The 21,658-nt window shown below is 37.2% G+C and overlaps 2 protein-coding genes across 4 annotated transcripts; one reads left to right on the top strand and one right to left on the bottom strand.

Moving 5' to 3' along the window:
- Positions 1-38: 38 nt before the first annotated feature.
- LOC110767568 (Duplicated homeodomain-like superfamily protein) lies at positions 39-7,818 on the bottom strand. Of its 3 annotated transcripts, none has more exons than XM_088249370.1 (4): positions 7,174-7,818; positions 5,718-6,567; positions 3,903-5,081; positions 39-3,256 (listed from the first exon to the last, which is right to left on the bottom strand). In XM_088249370.1, the coding sequence occupies exons 1-4, from the start codon at positions 7,225-7,227 to the stop codon at positions 297-299; spliced, it is 5,043 nt and encodes a 1,680-aa protein (XP_088105496.1). In that variant the 5' UTR covers positions 7,228-7,818; the 3' UTR covers positions 39-296. The 3 variants fall into 3 exon arrangements, with proteins under 3 accessions (XP_088105496.1, XP_021826843.2, XP_021826850.2); XM_021971151.2 differs by having other exon boundaries at positions 5,718-6,581; positions 7,174-7,817; XM_021971158.2 differs by having other exon boundaries at positions 39-3,253; positions 5,718-6,581; positions 7,174-7,817.
- Positions 7,819-15,404: 7,586 nt separating this feature from the next.
- LOC110767805 (serine carboxypeptidase-like 27) lies at positions 15,405-20,315 on the top strand. The gene is made up of 9 exons (XM_021971457.2): positions 15,405-16,573; positions 16,673-16,768; positions 16,943-17,035; positions 17,153-17,238; positions 17,725-17,985; positions 18,721-18,848; positions 18,925-19,020; positions 19,453-19,558; positions 19,858-20,315. Exons 1-9 carry the CDS (start codon positions 16,213-16,215, stop codon positions 19,996-19,998), a joined length of 1,368 nt encoding a protein of 455 aa, XP_021827149.1. The 5' UTR covers positions 15,405-16,212; the 3' UTR covers positions 19,999-20,315.
- The last annotated feature ends 1,343 nt before the right edge of the window (positions 20,316-21,658 follow it).

Genomic DNA, 21,658 nt, shown 5'->3' with positions numbered 1-21,658 from the left:
AAAAGATGTAGAACCGACAAAGGTAAAGACGTCAGATGAGAGCTCATGAACTGGAATAAATCCATCCCTCCCAACTTTTGCAGTTTATTTCTGTATTTTCCATAAAATACAACAAATACAAAGCTGCTGCAATATTACAAGCACCTAAAAAGCATTTTACCAAAAAGACGGGGACTTTAAACCGTCCATTGCCCTATCACGTCACTGACTGAACACAAAAAAACCTATTATACAGGGCGCAGCAAATAAATAATTTGCCACTGAGGGCCTCTCTCAAAGGCCCTCTGCAACATCTACTACCTTCCTACATCACCCTTACCTCCTCTCCAGGACTCTTCCTCTCTAATCATGCTCCCCGGCTGCCCCCCATACTGTTCAGTTTTTGCATAATGCATTCTTATGGCAGCAACAGGATCTGAAACACCAGTACATGGACCCCCTACAAGGATCCCTCCCCTCCCTACTACGTTCATCCCAACAATCCCCCGTCCTTGCTGCTGTAAACTCGAAATTGTATCAAACCCATTTCGTCTTGGCATATCAAATACGTCTTGCCGCTGCTGCTGCTTCACGTCTACTGTAAATGGGGGCACTTTAGCACCATCCCGACTCCTACTGAACACCGGGTAATCCACAACTCCATTGCTGCCACTAATTTCCCTGGAAGGAAAAACTGATACACCATTCATATTCCGATCGTTGTTCTTGACTTGCAATGGCTGCTGTTCCATTTTGGAAGAGGAAGTAGGAAAGTTGCCAAATGCTGCAGGGTACTTGGCCAGCAAGATAGCTGAATCAGGAAAAGATGGATAACCAGCATGCACTTTATTCCCTTCCCAAAAGCCATAACTCCTCCTGGGAACCTTCTCAATCCCCAGATAACTACTACAATCAAACTTCAGGACAGAAGAATTTCCATCAGCATTGTGATGCCCAGTGAATTTTAGGTTAGATGACGTGTTGCTTAACTTATGGTTGTGAGCTCCCTTTTCTTCATTCTCATGGATGTTGGAACCTGACTTGGGCAGGGATGATGGATTGCTGAGTATTTTACCAAACAGTTTCACATCACCATTCCTGCTTGGTTTATCTGAATCTGATGAACTCCATGAATGGGCTTTTGGAGGGCCAACTGGTTGTTCTACCTTTTGGGGAGCAAGGGGAAAATCAACCTCTGAACATTGCGGCTTACAGTTACCAAATTGAAGGAAGCCATCTTTCGTCATATAATGACCATTGATCTTCCTGTCTGGCTTTGAAAAGTTTTGAACTTCAGATAAATTACCAGACGTTACATCCCCATTAGTATCTTTCTTGGTTGCCATTTGCAATGGATAGCCCTTGAGAACCTGAAAGGATTCAACATTTGTATATATTGGAAGACCAGGTAAGTGCTTGTGACACTCATCTATCCCAACAGATTTAGGCTCTCTACCCTCCTGTAGATCCAGGGTTGACGACAACCTATCTTGGTTAAGGGCTTTCTCGCATTCAATTTTAGCAGAATCTTGTGACACGGAATCTGCAGGAGCATGACGATTCTCATGTGGCATTGAGATGACAGAAGAATTTTGCAAAGAATTCAGCCCCACAGAAACTTGATGCAGGCACTCAGGGTTAAGACTGAAACCTGAACAAGAACCACCACCAGCCAGGGCAGAAGCATTGCCACTTGAATTAGAATCGTGTACTGAACCTGGTAGGCTGCATCTGCTTGTATCAGTATTGCCATCAGAAGAAAGTTCACCCATCAATTTTTCCCCATCCATGCCAGGATTAGTTGGGTCAAAGTTGATTCCCCCACCAACAGGAAGTGATTCTGCAATTAATATTCCCTTTTCAGCCACATCATCTCTTGGAGCATCTGCAGAGCATACTCGACTTTTCTGGGCATCTCTTACACAATCGGCATCATCCAAAACTAGATTAGGCCTATCCTCCGCCTCTACTGCATCAGACGCCAGAGATTTGAGTGTCTTACCACCTTCATGATCTACTTGTCCCATTACATTGTTTTCCTCTGATCTAAGTGGACCTGTTTGCAAATTCATGGTCTCTGCAGGATCAGATTCATCATCCATGTTAATGACAGACAAGAGCATGTCCTCATTCATTCTACACCCTGACTTATCACTGGAAATACCTGAACCAGTTTCCAGAACACAGGCATCTTCAGCATCACTCCCACCTCCATTAACATCATCACCAACAGATGTTCCATTTCCAGCCACAGGATGTACCAAATCAAGCCCAAGGCACTTTCGAGCTTTACTAAAGAAAACCTTGCATTGATGTTGGGACCTCGTTCGAACACATCTTGAGATCATAGCAAAATCCTTGCCATAGGATGACACTGCCTGTATAAAGCTAGACTTCTCCACATCTGTCCAGTCAGAAGGATCCATTTCTCCGCAACTTTCCTCTGAGCAAGTCTCATCATCAACATTCTGCATAACATCAGGCGTCAAAGGTCGCCTCGCTAGCGAATCCACTTTCTGGCACTTCCATTCTCGGTAACCCTCACCAGGATCAATAGAACTAGTGATGCAAGAACTCACAGCCTCAGATGACAGCGAGCCACATATACCTGCCAAAACATCAGCAGCAACTGTTTCTCTTTCATTCCCAATAGCATCAAAACTGCAAGACCTTTCGACAGTGGTATCATCACCTCGTGATGGATTAGTATTCCTGTACCCTCCCAAAAACAACCTTCCTGAATATGCCTGTCGAGATCTCGTGCTACCATCGGCATGAGCTGCGATTGCAGAAGCAGCACCCAAAATATCAAGGGAAGCAGCATTCATCTCACGATTCCATTTTTTCCCATTTGAAATTAGGTAGGTCTTAGCTGAAGACTTTCCTTGCTTAGTCATATCAGCCTTCTTCTTTGTTTTCTCGAAACAAACAGATTTGTGATGTTTGTAGTAGAACTCAACACAGTCAGCAGTCGTCTTATGATCAAGAAAAGACGCAATTTTTCTGAAATCCTTCCCACATGTGGTTAGCTTTTCAATGAACAGCTCTTTCTCTTCTGGCGTCCATGGGTTCATCAATGCCCTTTCCTTCTCAACAACACAGGGATCTTCAACTAAGCCATTACTAGAAATAAACCTCGTCACCATCTTCTCCTTCTTGTCCAAGATTAAGGCTGGCATCTTCAATGAGTTCCTATAAAGCTTGACTTGGGAATCTGACAGCAACTTGTTGGTAAAATTAATGATCTCTGTAGTTGGGACCAAGCTCAGATTTCCTGCTGAAAAAAAAATTGAAAAATGTGATCAAAAAATGTTTCAACAGAAGAACACAACAAAAATGCAGAGATATTTGTTCTCAAAGGATCGAATTGTATTTTTTTTCCCAGTACTAACCACTAATGTTAATACAGGGAAAATTAGTGAGAACCATGTCACCAGAGATCAGCATGCATGCCTCCTAGGCAAGAACAATGCATTAATCGTCAAAGTTAATCACTTGATTACTATCAAGAACAGAACTGGTTTCTTTCATTTTTCTTGTTTTGGTACCAGCATACCATAAGACAACAATATTGAAACATAAAAAAGGCATAAAGGAGGCATTACCAGTTCCACAAGCATAAATAATATTTCATAACCATGTTCAAACACTAAGAGAAATAAAATCAAATGCAACACAGAGCACAGAAACAATAAAACAAGAAAGTTGAAGCGGCATTGAAAATATAAACTAGAGTCCCCTCACACCCATATCCATCAACAACAGAACTATTTTCTTTCATTTGTCTTGTTCTGATATCAGCATATCAACATTGACAGACTCAACGCATATAAACCAAGCACTTTATTCCAATCTCATAGAAAGAACACAAGAGGTTGAGAAAAATATGACAATAAACAGATAAAGAAGAAAGATTTACTTACCAGGTGTAGCAAAACGAGATCGAATAGAAGAGCGATGCTTCTGATACCCATTATTTGTTGCTCGCAAGCTTAATTCAAATTTTTTGTGAGATTTCGAACGATATTTTCGTATGGAAAGCAAACGCAAGTCTTCCTTCCACAGGTGTTGAAAGGCTTTATATTTTAAGGTTAAGACTCTCTCCATAAACCTTAAACGCCGTTTCCTCATGGCGAACTTCTCTTTGATCAACGGATCATTCTTCCCAGATGAGGAAATACTAACTCCAGATATATCAACCTTGTAGTGCTCTCTTGGTAACAGCTTATTAAATACGTCAAATGATCTATTTGCAGATTCTTTATTGGAAGAACATATAGAATCGCATATCGTATCAACTACACTAAAACAAAGACTGGAACCACCAGAAACAGGTGCAACTATCTCACTACCCAAAAGCATGCTACTATTTCCACAAGCAGCCAGGTCAGTCTTTTCTTCATACTTTCCTGGCACTAAGCATTTTGCTTCCCCTTTGGTCATTTCAATTGGATCCAAATCCCCAGAACAATCATTGTGACTCATCACATCCGATGAAGAAACCACCTTTACCAAAGGTAATGGTTCAACAAATTTCGACGTCGCTGTTCCAGGACTATCAATATCCTCATCCTTAACAATACCACAAAATTCTACCTGGTCACCATTACCAAGACACATCTTCTCCACATCAGTGTCCCCAGAAGAATGAATTTGCAATGGAGCAGGCCGAGTGATCAAATTGGTGACAGTAACCTGTTCTTTGAAAGATTTATCAATGTCCTCCAAAGGCAAAGAACTAGAAGTTGCTGGACGTGGACAGCTGCCACCAGAATCAGAGTTCAATACTTTAAGCTCATTTTCAAGTGAATCAATTTCTGACTCGGTCACTTCCAACACCTTCGAAATTTCACCTTTCCATATAAGTAACTTGTTCATTGCAGTAGGCCTCACAATACCAGAATCCACTGAACTTGGGTCATCAGATTGAAGCAATTCCCGTAGTGATGAGCCCAAATTAGCTATAGAATTGCAATCCAACTTTTCCAAATTGAATGTGAATCCCTCATGATGACTCTGAAACATAGGACCAGGGGAACCACAAAAGTTTCTATTATTGTTGTCAACATTTGCTGTCTTGCCAAATGATTTCTCCTCCACACCTGTTGCAACAATGATATAATCATAAAACTTCTGCACCTATAACATATATATGTAAGGGAGAGATAAACATAACAATATGGAATGCATCAAAATAGCAAGACAACAGATAACTTACCAACAGAAAAATATATAAAATGCATTTTTTGTAAAAACTAAAGATATGTGAAGGTTTCAAAAAGAATGTGTGGTAGCAAAAATTAAAAAATAAGAACACATAATACTACAAAAGCAAAATACTTAGTATAATTACTTAAGACTACAACCTAAAACCACTGAGAAGGACAACCCAGGAGACCCAAAGGTTTTAAAATCCATACTTCCTAATTTTCTACCTAAAGGCCCTTCCCATTCCACTAAACCAACACGTTGATAATAATATGTCAAGATGAGAAAAGCTTCATGTATGATGTTCCTTATCAAGGAGAGGATTTCATTGCCCACATTCTAGCAACGAGTAGTTATATCAACTGAATCTCATACTAACTTCTATTTGACTTGCATTAATAAGTAAGCAATAATGCCAACACCACATTACAGATTTTAAAACACAAATCTTGTCAAAATCCACTCACATATCAGGTCACAATTTAAGATAGGGTAACAAGTGAAGGGAATGTAAGGATGCAACAATATACCTGGAGAGGAACTGCAAGCTACAGAGGATGGAGTTGCAGGAGATGCACAATCTGAGAAAACTGTAACTCTAGGGCTTTTATCAGCCAAATTTGAACTCAGAGAATGGACCGGCTCCATGTTACCAACAGAACAAACAGCCCCATCTTTGTTCATGCTTCCATCAGGGACCTCGACTTTCTTTTTCTCATACTTTGCCAATCCCTCACCCCATCCAAGGCGCGGCTTCTTCCTAGAAGTTGTTTCCTCTGATGGTGCAGCAGATGTCACACAGGTAGTAGCTTCTCCTGAAGGAGACTGCACCGGAGTGGCATTTTTCAGCTGTGACTCAAGCTTTGCTTCATTGAAATCAATGGCCCCAATGCTCTTTGAGCTACTTGAATGGCTGAAACCTGAACCCCGAGAAGACATGCTTCCAGACCGCGTCCATTTAAGGGGCTTCCAATCAATTGAGCCCAACAAGTTCTCTCTCTCACATTTCTGGCCAGCACCTAGACCGGTAGAACCGCCCATCCTATCAAGCTGGTCTTTCAATTGAATCTGATCCCATGTGCTTCCAAAGTCAGAATGCGGATGAGATGAGTATGTCAGCATATCATCCTGCGTCCTTTGTTCATTAATCACGTCATTTGGCCTGCCCGGTGTGTTTGGAGACCCACTGCTGGTTTCCCAAGAATGACCTTTACATTCCCTCTGGCTGTAAGACCCTCTGTTATCCCTGCTGTTCCTACCATACCTTCCATCTCCACGCGAAAATGATGGTCGGCAGCTCTCATCTTCCAGCATCTTATCACCAGACCGAGAAGATGCATAGCCATGACCAGAATCCTCGGAAAATAGGTGCCAACCACCCTGCTTACCATGACCTTCAGAAAATATTTAAAAGGAAAGGAAAGAAAAACAATCAACTCAAGCAAAGTATTCAGACCAAACAAAACTCAAGCAAAGTATTCAGGCCAAAAAACACTCAAGTAAAGTATATTTCGAACAAAACAGAAAAAAGGCAAAAACCATTTTTTCCAGAAAAAATCAAGGAAAAAAAGAATATATATTTCCCATAACAGATCTCAGAAAGTTGGCAGATCTAAACGATACTTGTGAAGGATATGATATGAAATCCAAAAAAAAAAAAAACCTAAAACAACAAAATTAGCTGTGTTGAATCATCAGAAAAAACCCTTTCTCAAAAATAAAATTCATAAGAAAAAACCCAAAACCGCTTACGGATGAAAAAATCATAAGGCTAAGGATCAAGTCTATCCGACCCTTCTCTTTGTTTGTTGTTTTAGCAAGCCCAACCCGTTCAAAAAGTGATTTACAACCCTAGAACAGCAAATTAATGAAACATATGTTTGTGTGCATATACATATTTATCAGAAGCCAAGAATTCTAATTCTAAATAGCCAGCAAAGAAACAGAAGCACAAGAGAGATTATTGAAAATAAGATAGACAAATACCTGGTGGTCTGCGAAAATCGGCTGAAGGCCAACGATTGAAGTCGCGAGGTGCATGATGGGGCGAGTCCCTCCATCGTGCCACAGAGCCAAGGGACTCCGACCTCTCGTGCTTCCTCTCCTTGAAGAAGTCTTTCCGATCCCAAGGCAATGGTTCTGGCGGCATCAAAATCAACCCAATCGCATGGGCAGCCACACCTTCACAACCCTAATTCTAAACCCCAAACACCACCGCCAAGATCTCTCTCGGCCGTATGCCCACCAAAGTCTTCGCCTTTCCACGCCCAAAAAACAACAGAGCTCACAGCTGCCTATCCGTACCGTACTGAATCTAGGGTTCTCTACAAACCAAATCGTATAAGAGCCTTTCGAGCCTGCGCCGCAGCCACGGTTGGTTGCCCTAGGGTTTCGAAACCAGATCGTGGACGAAACAAAGCATAGGAGGAGTTTAGTGAGCCATGGGAGACGATGACTCTCCTAGGGTTTGCTCTTGTTATCCGCTTCGTCGTCGTTCGGCTGCCTTCTCTTCCTCTGAAGAAAATTTTCCTTCTCTTTCTTTCTCTTTCTTGGCTTCAGGAAAATCTGCCTGTGGGGCGAGAAAGTGAGAACCGTGAGCCGATAAGGGACAAAGAGAGCCTTGAGAGAGAGACTGGCATCCGGATCTCAACGCCCCTATTAAACTCTATTTCAATCTCAATTCGCGTCCGAAAATAAATATAATTTCTTTTATAAAAAATTAGAAATAAATCCTTTATTTATTTATTTTCTTTTATAACCCTTATTTATATCAAATCTTTTACTTTTTCTAATTTGTTTCTACTTTCCTATTCCCTAATCAATCAAACTTTTTCTTTTTCACTTTGGCCCCCGCCTGTGTTCTCATCGTCGTGACCAAAATGCCCATGGTTTGGGGCCTTATTTACGGGAAAAGGGGGCGGTGGTTGCCTGCTGTATTTTCCTATACGTTAAATGACGGAATTACCCTTGATGTTTTACAGAATGACACAATTGCGTGTCACGCTGGGTTTTGACCGTGGTTTTTAGTTTTGAGCTTTTCTTGCTAGAGTTGACTCTTCTATCTCTCATCATAACAAAAGAAAGCCAATGGGTTGTCGCGAATTGAAACGTTAATTATTTATTTGCATCTTCTCATCTTCTTGATAAGAACAAATTTAATTAGCTACGGTGGTGCACATGCAACTTATCATCAACTTGCCAATACAGTGCAATTCTTATCTCTAATGTAATAAAATGTTCAAACGTTTTGCTAGTTTATTATTGTGTTGATTGTGCATATCTTGAGAAGTACTCCGTTTAAAACTTTCATCTAATTATATTTCAACTAAAAACGCTTAATTTCTCCTAAAAACATCGTAGTAATATTGTGTCAATTTGTATCTGTATATTTTGTTATCGACCATAATTAATAACGGCATCTTATCAATATCATATCGACAATATGTTCTTTAACTAATAGAAGAGTTATTGAAAACCCCCTATGCATGAGAGAAATATGAAATTGCCAACTTACTCAAACTAAAGGGATTGAATGAAAAAAAAAAAATCACCTTATATACTTTCGAATCAAGCATTGTTATAGTCCTAGAGACGCACTTTAGTTTGCTTTATCCCAACCATCCCAAAATGAACAATCACCACCCACCAAGAAAACCTAAGTTAGGCATATATGGTAATGCCTCCAAAGTAGATTATTCTCAGAGCAGAGCTTAATTAAATTAGATTATTCTCAAAGCAGAACATTATTAAGCTCGATGAAGTAGGCAAGAGATGACTTATCAAAACCTCTAGGAATAAGAATCAAAGCAAAGGAAAAAAATTTGGGAATCTCAGATATATGCAAATGTAACAATAAAAAAAGCAGAAGCATTTAAAAAGGAAGGTGGGCTGCTGAGAACTTCACAAAGAAGGTAAGCTCCATCCTGCAATTTCAAACCCTACATATTCTCTCTAGTCTCTAAACTAATACCAAACAAACAGCAGGGCAGAGGGAAGAGCTCTTTTCTTCATCTTGATCTCTCTCTTTGTTCAAATTAAGCTCTTGCTGGGAAGCTTCAAAGTTTGAATGGAGACCAGCTTCAGGGTTCTTCTTTCTTGTCTTTGCTTGGTTGGGTTGTTTTTGATGGCCATGGTGTTGGGTTCGGGTGGTTGAGAAATATGGGTGTGATGTTTATTCTGCAGAAGGATAAGTCATAGGAGCCTTTTTGGAAGTACCTACCAAAGAGTCCTTCCCAACCAAAATTTTGACAAAATGATTATTCTATATTTTGCCGACACAAGGAGATAGATTTTATTTCTATAAAAAAAAACAAAGAAAGGAGGTAGATTTTATGAGCCTCCCAATTATAGTAGGATACGGATATTACAATTTTCACCTTATTGGGTCCATGGAGAAGTACAACTGTTCAAGCAAGCAGTGAACCCAACACTAACCTTACATTTTTGTAAACGAACAAAAATAAATAAATCGCAACATCATAAATTGTGATTTCATGTTAGTCAACTATTATACTATGATCATTTACGAGGCTAAGAAACAAAAAATGTATACCTAATTAATAATTTAGGGTTCGTTTGAGACTTCTTTTTTAAGAAGCATTTCTGTTTATAAGCGTTTTTATTATAAAGATGTTTAGATACAAATTTGGAAGTGTTTCCAAATTATTTTGCCAAATATTATCAAAATCGCTTTTAGCCATTCCAAAAGCACTCCAAAATAGACCTTTATTTCTTTGTCAAAAGCAAACAATTTAGTTAAAGTGAGCATTAGAATATGGATACACTTTTTTTTTTTAACGAGCAATATTAGAGTATAGGAGATTCAAACACAAGATAGGAGTAAGTAATTGTTTGTAACCATTCGAACTACAAACCCCTACCAACATTGTTTTGAACTGCTTAAATAAAAAGCAAAATTAATTTTCTTTGGTATTTTGTACACTTGATTCTATGAGCATGGCAATATAGTGCCCAAGGATGATTGTCTCCACACAATTATTTGTTCTTGGCACGTCCAAAATCACACCCCCACAATGACAAATTCTTAGACCATGTGCCATTTATTTAATAAAATACTTGTAAAGTTCTATGCTGAGAATTAAATTGACGAGGAACTTTACTTCATCTAATGCTTTCGGACCATGTTCTCTCTATCCCCAAATAATCAAATTGGCACTGAAATCTAGAATTTATATTAATATATCTACAATGACTATTATATATAATTTTACTTTCTTTTTATAAAAGGAATATTGAAAAATGGAAAATTAAAAATAAGATACTAATACAACTACAAGCTTGTAGGACCAGTAATATAGATAAATCATACACCATTTAATTTTTATAAACAAACCCAAAAAAGGACAGCTGACCCTATTGAATTTAATTTTGATTATTAAATTACTTTGATGCTATATTGAGTGTTTTGATTATTAAAAATTAAGGATAAATGGACAAAATTAAGGGGTTGTTTGGTTCAAGATTTAGGAATGGAATTGCATTCACTTGTTTGGTAAATACATCATTGGGAATGCAATACCTAACTCATGGATGGATATGAACTTCCCATATAAATGTAAAAATCGATACTCCCAAAATATTGCTAGTTAATTACATTGTAAGAGACAATAGTCTAAAATTTTAAAATGTTGCACCAATGGTGGTTTGATTTTATACATCAAACATAGAACCAACTCCTCCTTTGAAGAGTTTTTGTTAATTAAACAAATTCACTCGTTGCATATGGTTATGTTAAGTCGCATAAAAAGAAATGGTTATGTTAATTTGGTCCAACAATACCACAAGTTGACATAAGAAGTTTTTGTTTGATTATTCAGAGGAATAAATGTTATTAAAAAATATACGAAAGAGGGAGCGATTCGAACTAGAAACCCCTCGAAACACTAGAAAAATAGTACTATATTAAATTACAACTAAATTTTTGTGATGCGGATTGTGATGTGGAGTGATCACCATGTACAATCTAATTTTAGTCGGTCATTTGATATAAAATAAATATAAAATAACTATTAATCAGTGAAAACCCAAGTGATGACATTTCAACTCTCAGTCTCAGAGGACCTCTGCGTAAATATGTAGCACTACAAGGGCTTGTACAGAAAACCCAACTTTGTCGCCTAGCAAGCATTTCCACCTCAGTTGAGTTCAGCTAGCCTCAGCGAGCGGGAGTCGAGACGGAGTCAAAGCAGTAAACTACGGAATGCAGACGTCAACCAGGACACGTGCAAACGCACGTATACTCGTTGTCGTATTTGGCAAATGCTCGTTTGGAGATATAATTGTAACCAAACACATGCTGTCAGAAAAAAAATAGTAAAAATTCTAGGTGCATTCTTTTATTTATTTTTTTATTTTATACAAGCAATTCGGTAAGTTAGATTGGCCAGAGAGAAAAAGGATTGTAAAGAGACTTATAATGGAAGTGGTTAAAATCATTTATTCTTACATACGAGATTTTAAATTCGATTTCTCCCTCTTCTAATATTGCTTCTAAACAGAAGAGTAGGACGTATACGAAGAAAACCTTCGCAATTTCAATTCCTACTTCAAAAATTAAAATTTCTAAATGCCAACTTAGAATACAACGTATACGAAGAAAACCTTAAAGAAAAAACCCTAGTCGTCAACTTGGCGGCCACCCTTACTATTCCATCCCTTTTCTTTCCTATCATCCCATTTTCTATAATTCCCTTCCTTTTGTTAAAGAATATAAGTCATATATCGGAAACTTGACTAAATAAAATACAAGATATAATGAATGGTATCACTACTAATATCACCGAGCCTTTTGTAATAAAACCTCATACCTATTGGGCTTTGTAGGTGGTTAAGTTGGAGATAATATCGTTGTTGTTAATAGTGGGTCGTAGGCCCGTCTCTCTTAAATTTAACATGGTATTAGAGCAGGTTGATTGACTGGGCCTGAATTGGGCATGTATCCTTGTTCACGTGTTGGGTTTAAATTTTTGACTACATGTGTGGCCCACTATATGGTGGTCCCACGTGAGGGGCGTGTTGAAGAATATAAATCCCACATCAGAAACTTGACTAAATAAAATACAAAATATAATGAATGGTTCCACTACTAATATCATCGAGGCATTTTGTAATAAAACCTCACACCTACTGGGCTTTATAGAAGGTTAAGTTGGGGACAATATTGGTCTTGTTGGTAGTGGGTCGTTGTCCCGTCTCTTTGAATTTAACACATTTTCCCTATGGATTCTTTGTTTTTTGTTTTATTTTGTGATGTAGAAGCAATCACCATGAGACGTACGTTGTCGTTGCCATGATATAGTTATTGTCTTTTGGCCCACACATACCAGATTGGTTCAAGTTGTCACCCTTCGATATAGATTTGAAGCTACGAAGCGTGGATAATGTCAGGTTCAGGTTTAGTTGGTGCGGTACTATGAGTTTAGCCAGTATGACACTATGGCTTTCTTCAGGTTGCCCAAGAGGATGTGGAGCGGTGGACTTGTTTTTTAGTTTGTGTTAGTCTAATAATTCCCATGAACTCTATAGGAGTTTGATGTGGTTTGTTTTTTTGTTTATTTTATTTTATTTCCTTTTGGCTTTTGATAAGAATTTGACGTTTCTAATGTTGCATGACAAATCTTTATTGCATGTTTGGGTACATATGCTTTTGATTACTGATTCAGTGATTTTAATCATTTTTTGGGTTGTGCGTATTTTATCCATATCAATTCAACTTGTTGTTGCGTTTGGTCACTAGAGAAGTTGTATCCATATTCAACACCTTAGTTGCTTTGTACTTACTTTTTATTTATTTATATATCTTATCAATAAAATATTATCGCTCTTTTATCATAAAAGAATAAAACGTATATGAAATGAGCATGTGAAGCCTAACTTAGAGTTAACGGAGTGAAATGAATATGAAATGACACCGTAAAAATTCATGTTAATTTAAGTTTAATTGTTTCAATTCAACAAAATAAAACTTTCGTATAATTGAAAGGGGTATAGTAAATGTTTAAATGCTTAACTAGTGACAAAAAGAAAAGGATTAAATGTTCAACTCTGTAAAAGAATATATGAATTCTTTTATGCTTAATCATGGTGCATGATGGTTCTAAAAAAAATCATGGTGTATGATGAACCAGATGCAACCTCTAAACCTCTCTAATTACTGATATTAAAACCCTAAAACTCGTGGGATGATAACAAGAAGAGCGAAAAATAAGGTTACCTTGTTGTTTTCACAGTAAATTTTTTCAACTGGCAACTGCCCACCGCCCAATAAGTCAAAAGCTTGTTGTTGGAACTTTTGAAAAAAGCATATTTATACACATAATACAAATGAGTTGGATTTGGAGCATGTGGAATTATCAAATAAAGAATTCTCTCATGGTGGATTTTGTTTGGAGTGAAAATTTCAGGGGAGAAGTAAGGTAACACAGTAAAAAAACAACAAGGCTTTTTAGTCAAGTTGATGTTTTTTTTTCTCTCTCTCCTTGTATTTATCTTTTTTATTAAGGAATATCAGACGTCGACATGGGAGTTTATTGAGTGCATGCACGGAAGCAGAGCAGGGGTGGGTGGGTTCATAACTTCCATGTAAATGGACAATTACATAATGACTTGTCATCTAACACAAAGATAAATCTTCTGTAAGAAAGTAAAAATCTCGTGTGTTTTGATGATTCTAAATAAGTGCTTTTTCTATTGTAAGACGTTTGATTTCATTGTAAATTGTAATCTTAGAATTCTTGTGTTTTAAGTAGCATTGAGAAAAACTTGTATATATCGTGTAATTGTTTAATGAAAAATACATCTACAATTTGGGTCCAAATGTTGGTTGATTCTATAGGCACCCAAAAATGTCTATACACACTTAAAATTTATAGACATTGAATCACCCAAATATCCCAAGAAGGATTTACATGTTGGCCCTACTATTTTTATTTTAATCATTCAAAAAGGCCTCCCCTGCCTCTATGTCTAAAAGTCTCATATTGATACGAATCCAGAAAACGAATCAAATAGGGGGTTCATAACTATAGTGCTAAAAAGCACCTCTTCCACATTAGAGTTCGCTTTTTTTGTTTTTTTCCTTCATATTTCTTCCTTTTCGGATCTTATATAATATCTTAATATGGTCAAGCAAAGAAAGTTTTTTTTCCTACAAATTAATTTACTATCGTTGAAAGGGGCTTGTATGTAGCTTTAGACAAAGCAGTTACTTTTACACCCGAGATCTTGCGTTGTAGAAAAATATATTTGTTGTTTCCATCCAGAACATTGAGAAATTAAAAGAGAAAAAGTGTAGAAAACAGAAGAAATGAACGTGGAACCACGTTTTGGTCCATGCTCTCCATTTATATATGTATATTAAAATTGAATGGCCATCATTTTCATGGTTTACTTTCCTATCTTCGAAACATGGTAGGTCCTTCTCTTCCAACTCTCTTATCTCTCTCTTTGATTGAGTATGTACGTAACTCTGACTCTATGCTTACAAACTCTCACACTTGACTCATCCACCAAGCCGCAACTGTTGAAACTCACAGCCATCATTGCAACAAAACCTATCTTCTCGAGTAACCTCCCACATGCACTTACAAAAAAACATACAATTTATGATATATTTCCTTTCATTGAATTCTAGGGTTCTAAGATGCAATTTTTAATCAATCCACATAAGTGATTTAGATCTCCTTTTCTATTATTCAAAAGAAAAATATCGCTAGATTAAAAGTTTGTTGTAAATATGTATAATAAAGAGAAACTCAATGTCATTTTTCATCATTGTTTTAGTAAGCTAATTAACATAAAATCGATCATCAACCATGTGAAGAGTTATACTAACACCAGTTGTGTGTGACGTATTTTCAATCATGATTATGCATTTTAATGTCTAAAATGGGATCACACGCACAATTTAATTTTCAATTATGATCGAGTGCATGACTTAATGTCTAAAATTGGATAACACGCCCCTACTCGAATGGCGCAAATACTTTTATGTTATTGTTTAAAAGATATTTTGGCAAGCTCAAATTAAAACCCTTGACCAAAAAAAAAGCTCAAATTAAAACAAAATAAAACATGAATCAGAATTCCAACTGACAGCCCATGGCCCATTCAGAGGATATGATGAAACTTCCCAAAAGAAAAAAAAAAAAAAAAGAAAAAAAGAAAAAAAGAAAATGCTTTGAGAAAAAGTCAAGCCGCAGCCAAGCCCACAACCAATTTGATTCCTTCATCCCTGGACTGAGTTTTTCAAGGTATCGCCAACAGACTACAGGACACTGCAGCTAACAAAATTACGGCCACCCACTCTTATTATTTAACACTTAATCTGTACAGTGCTGTTGCTTATCTTTTTTTATTTGATTCTGTTTATGAACTTCTTTCACCATTATTAGTCACTAATTGCCTTCCCTTATTTGGCTTAAAATAAGATACTTATAGGAAAGCTCATGTGCTTTTTTGGTTTAGATTCATTTTTTGTAGGTGTTAGCTGCAGACCTCAAGTTTGCAGCTTGAAAAATCTAGAGCTAACCCCATGTGCGCATCCTACCTGTTCGGTCAATTGACTGAGTGAAGCAAATAAATTCCACGCTGTGGAATTTTAAAGCACAAAAAAATTGCATGGCTTGCAGACCATTCACACTCCATTCCAACTAATCACAATCATTGGCATTCTGCCTGAGAGGCCAAGTTTTTATAAATGTCAAGCACTCTGTGTCTCTCTCTGTCACTCATATTTTTTTTAGTCTCTTTAGGTAATTCATTGCAGACCCAGATATATTTTGGGATCTGGGTTTTATTGTTTAGTGCATTGTAGATAAATTCCTTGGTAACCCATAACTGTGTTGGGATTTGTGCTTCTGGGTTTCATTTGAGTTTGTTGTAATTGATCTATTGTTGCAGTACCTTCACTGAATGCTTTTTAAGTCTCTTTCTGCTTACAGCTTCTGAATCTTATGATTTAGAGTTTTGTTGCTTTGTCTTTGTTATTGCTTGACTGGTTAAGAAATGGGTGACCACTCTCCATTTGCATTTCTTTGCATTTTGCTCCTTTTCTTTGGAGCTTGTTTTGCTTCGATTCAAGATCAAGTGAGGGATAGAATCACAAATTTGCCAGGACAGCCAAATGTGGGGTTTGCGCAGTACTCTGGTTATGTGACTGTGAATAAGAAAGCTGGTAGAGCATTATTTTACTGGTTGATTGAATCCCCAAAAAACCGTGGACCTGAGTCTAGACCGCTGGTGTTGTGGCTCAATGGTGGTCCAGGTTGTTCTTCTGTTGCTTATGGAGCAGCTGAAGAGATTGGACCGTTTCGCATTAGACCTGATGGGAAGGCCCTTTACTTGAATCCCTATGCTTGGAACAATTGTATGTATAACCTTATGGTGCATATTCTCTTAATTGGTTACAAAACTGTCATCTTTTTATTATTATCTAATTCTGATTGATTTTCAAATATTTGGGCAGTGGCAAATTTGCTGTTCCTTGAATCTCCAGCTGGTGTTGGTTTTTCATACTCGAATACGACCACAGATTTGTACACAACCGGAGACCAGAGAACAGGTTGTTGTTCACTTTAGTTTTGTAGCCTTATATTGAATTTATAGTTTTCTCAGTTTGTAGGGGCTAGCATTTGGAAGATTCATGGGTTGTGTGAATACTGTTTCTCTGTTTACAAATTAGTTTATTTTGACATTTCTGAAATTTTTTGATATCTGGGGTGTCTTGTGTCTGTAGCTGAAGATGCATATGCATTTCTAGTCAATTGGTTTGAAAGGTTCCCACAGTACAAGCACCGAGATTTCTACATTGCTGGAGAAAGTTATGCAGGTGTGAATTACTTCCTCAACCTACTTTCCCCCTTTTCCTCTTCCAATTTCATCTTGACTATGGTTTCCCTGCACATTTGATATGATAATGAGTTCATTTTCAAAATTTCACTTTCAGGTCACTATGTTCCTCAGTTGTCTCAATTGGTTTATGAGAGAAACAAGGGAATTCAGAATCCAGTTATAAATTTTAAGGGATTTTTGGTAAGAATGTAGGATTATCTTGAATTGCAACTATGTGCAAACTTTAGTTTCTGCCTCTTTCCTAAAGGGTTGCTTGGTACAATGTAAAAGATTTTATTTATTGTTCGAAGAATTACCAATATCAAATGATATTTTACTTTTTCCACGATTGAAATATTGTTTGATTTTTTTAGTACTTTTGAGGTAATTGACTATCAACCTGTTGAGCAACTTATTTTGTTTTAAAACAAGCTGAAGTTAAACTGTAGATAGACTGTTTTATTCTATTTTTTCAGGATGCCATAAAATGAAATAAATTATTTTAATTGCTAACAAGGAAATCCTTAAAATTAAGTACATTCAATCATGATTTTGAGAACTAATTTAAATGAAACACACAGTTGTAGTTTTCCATATATTTTATGAGAACTTTAACATGTGAAGTGTCTGGCAACTAACCTATTTACATGGGTGTATTTATCTTGTTGATTTATTTCTTTCTCCCAGGTGGGAAATGCTGTGACTGATGATTACCATGATTACGTTGGCACATTTCAATACTGGTGGACCCATGGTTTAATTTCTGATTCTACCTATCGGATGCTACGAGTAACCTGTGACTTTGGATCCTCTCAGCATCCATCAGTGGAATGTATGAGAGCCCTTAAAATAGCAGAAGTGGAGCAGGGAAACATTGATCCATACAGCATTTTTACCCGTCCTTGCAATAGCACTGAGACGCTGAAGCACAACTTGAGGGGTCATTACGTAAGTTCTACTGAACATTTCTTTTCCTCACTAGTCATCATTCTCTACTAATTTGTTAACTGGTGGAGCCTGCATGTATATGTTTCTCTCTGTTTGCCTTTCCTCGTGTGGGATGGGACTGCACTTGAGGAAAGGTGTTAGCTTCACATACATTGTTAACCCATTCTCCAGGGTACTGTGGTTGTCTAACAGACCTAGGAGTTAAAAAAAGTAAAAAAGGAATAGGTAATTTTTAGTTGCTTATAGGTTTTAGTCAGTTGTCACTGTTTTGGTGATTTCCCCATGCAGTCAGTGTACCAGGGATTACTTGGCTTTTTAATAAGTAATTGATATAATTAACCTTAGAACTCAATTCACCCTTATATTAGATATAAAAATACTTCATATACTTGTTTGATATATGAAATTCTTCTGAACAATTCCTATTGAGAACATATGCATCTCATTGCATTGCTTTTCCAGATGCAAAGTTATATTTTATTTTGTTTTTTAAGTTCCCTGCCCTTAAAGTTTCAAACTATGATTTGCAATATCTTTAGATTCTGTGAAGATGAAAAATTTTGATTCTGAATTTTGTCACTGGTGGTACAACTAGTTAACATTTTCTTGCTTATATTTCATTACTACATTAGCATCAATGTGTTCCTCAGAGTCTAGAATTTGCTTAATTGCATATTTTCTTTAAAAATCATTTGAAAGGTCTGTGTTATTTAATCTTACGCTGTTTAAACTCAGCCATGGATGTCCAGAGCCTATGATCCCTGCACTGAGAGGTATTCTGAAGTGTACTTCAACCATCCAGAAGTTCAAAGGGCATTCCATGCCAATGTAACTGGAATTTCTTATCCATGGCAAACATGCAGGTAGGTATTTTGTTTTCAATATTTAACTTCTTGCATGTCTTGCAATAGAGTTCTTAGATAAAGTGTTTTTCTGCAGTGATATAGTTGGAACCTACTGGGCGGATTCTCCACTGTCTATGGTTCCTATTTATCGAGAGCTCATTGCTGCTGGTCTTAGGATATGGGTATACAGGTAGACTCACCATACTGCAACTCCTTTTTCCCTCAGGTCCCTGAATTTTGAGGATTCTGGTTCCCTGGATTTCTGTAATTCAAGTTACATATGTTTAGTTTTTTGTTCGGGAACTTGATGTTATAAACTAGCACTACTAGCAGCAGTAATGGTAATGGTGGCGGTAAATTGAATGTGCATTGTTCATAGAAGCAATCCTGTTTTATATTTCCATTAAGTATTTACTTGTGCAAAGATCACTAAAGGTTTTTATTGAACTGTACTTCATGTTGAAGAGTTTGTAGCGTGTGAATAATAAAAAATGAACAAGATGTTACTGTTTGTTGTATAATTTCGTGAATATACTTATGGACGTACTCTTTGGAACTGTACTTTTGTTTTTCAATTTTGCTTCCTGTAGCTGACATGGCTATTGATGAACTCTTTCTCCAGTGGAGACACTGATGCAGTGGTTCCTGTGACTGCAACTCGCTACTCCATAGATGCCCTGAAGCTACCAACAATTACCAACTGGTCCCCTTGGTATGACAATGGCAAGGTTAGTTCCATGGAAGAGATGTTCTTCACAACCATTAACTCGAATTGCAATTTTATGTTTTCCTATTGTAACTTCAGTCCATATTTACACTGCTCGTTTCTCTTCTTACAATGGGTAGCCTTTTACATTCCTTCTTTACTCTTCTTTGTTTTCTTTGGGCCATAGACTTTATGTGCTTATGACAACCGTATTCCTGATTAACTGTATATAGACTTTTTCTACCGTATCCTTTTGTTATATCTGCAGTAAACTCTATAATCCTTCATCTCCTGAAGCGCTCTCATTCCTTTGTCATCTAGGTTGGTGGCTGGAACCAAATATACAAGGGGCTGACATTTGTGACCGTGACCGGAGCTGGGCATGAGGTTCCGCTCCATCGACCTCGCCAGGCTTTTATTGTTTTCAGATCATTTTTGGAGGGCAAGCCCATGGCAAGTTAGATTCATTCCATCTTATTCATGTACTCTTTGATGAATAAGCACAAACATATGGGATTTGCAGCAATTGTTCATACACAGAAGCTGGGAAAAGCAAAATAAGACAAGCATTCCTCTCGAGTGCCCTCTTGCCCCCACCAAGCAGCGCCATTTTATAGTTTTATTCATTTAGCTGTTGCTCTCTGGATATAGCATCCATGAGAAGAAAAATTACTGAATAGTTAGAGTGAAAAATTGGAATTCTTCTATACACATATATTATATGTCTATGTGGATTCTTGATTGAAGAAATATATTCTTTATTATTGGTATTTGATTTATGTAAAGAGTCTTATTATTTATTTAATTTGCAAAAAGAAAATGATGATAAAGAATTTGTCGTGTAAAGCAATGGCCAAAGTATACGGCGGATTAGATGCTTGCGTTGTGGTTTTTATCTTCCGGCTAGCGCCGAATAATGAATAATATTTTGGAAGGTTTAAGATGAGTTAAATCCGCATTGGCCACTTGCTTGCTGGTTGCTTATATCAATGCAACTTGTTACACACAAGTCAAAAGAGAGATACGCTAAGAATTCCATTTGTCTCTCAAAACCTAGATTTTGTTTATTTTAATGAAGAAGGATCATGTTCAAGCAGCCAGTTTGTCCCCTTAGCAATTCAGTATATCAGTTGAAAATATATATGCCTGCATTGCAATAAAAGCATATTTGAATTTTAATATTATGAATTCAAAACTTGATTCTTTAAACTCGAAAGATGAATATTAAGACGAGTGTTGTTATTTAGATCACATTGCCACATTCAGGCGTATATGCAAACATTGTGTTACAAAGTATTAAATGGAAGGTAATATACATGTTACTATACCAAGTGCCAACACCATATAAACATTATGGTCTTATTATATATGCAGTGCAGTTGTTACCTGTATTGCATTTGGTCTTCTCTGGTGGCAGTCAATGTTTATGTGACGGAAGGTATGGGACACTCTGAAATCCTGGATGTCTTTTCATTGCAACAAATTCTGATGCTGTCGCTCATCTTACAGATGCTCAGGCATGGCCAGGTTCGTTTCTCTCCTCTCTTGTTGGACTTTGTGTTTTAATTAGACTATTTTCAACTGCGTTAAGCTGCAAAACATGTAAATATTGTCGTCGTTGTCGTTGGTGTGGTGAGGTGAACATGTCGTTCGGGAGAGAGCGACGAGAGAAGAGAATAACGCGAGAGAGGAAAAGAGACTGGGCGTAGTATAGCCCGGCTGTACTGATTAAAAAACAAAAAATAGTATAGCCGCGCGGCTATATTGTTTAAAAACAAAAACGTAGAGCCGAGGGGCTATACTGTTTAAAAACAAAAAACAATAGTATAGCCGCACGGCTTAACGGTTTATAAACAAAAATAGTAAAAAAGGATAGCCGCACGGCTATACTGTTTAAAAACAAAAAAATAGTATAGCCGAACGGCCATACTGTTTAAATATAGTAAATTACCAATTTCACCTTCCCTCCTCCTCTAGTTTACATACTTCCCGCTCTCTCTGTCTCTCTTCCAATCAACCCCAACCCCAGCCCTCTTTTGTTCAATGCAATTAGGATTGATTCCCAATTTGGGTTTTGATCCTCTTCATCAGAAAACCCAGGAAATGTAATCAGACGACGACT

The sequence above is a fragment of the Prunus avium genome, chromosome 2 (genome assembly GCF_965620075.1).
Source record: "Prunus avium chromosome 2, drPruAviu1.hap1.1, whole genome shotgun sequence".
Taxonomy (NCBI): domain Eukaryota; kingdom Viridiplantae; phylum Streptophyta; class Magnoliopsida; order Rosales; family Rosaceae; genus Prunus; species Prunus avium.
The sequence above is the reverse complement of the archived record's forward strand: the minus strand, read 5'-3'. Positions and strand labels throughout refer to the sequence as shown.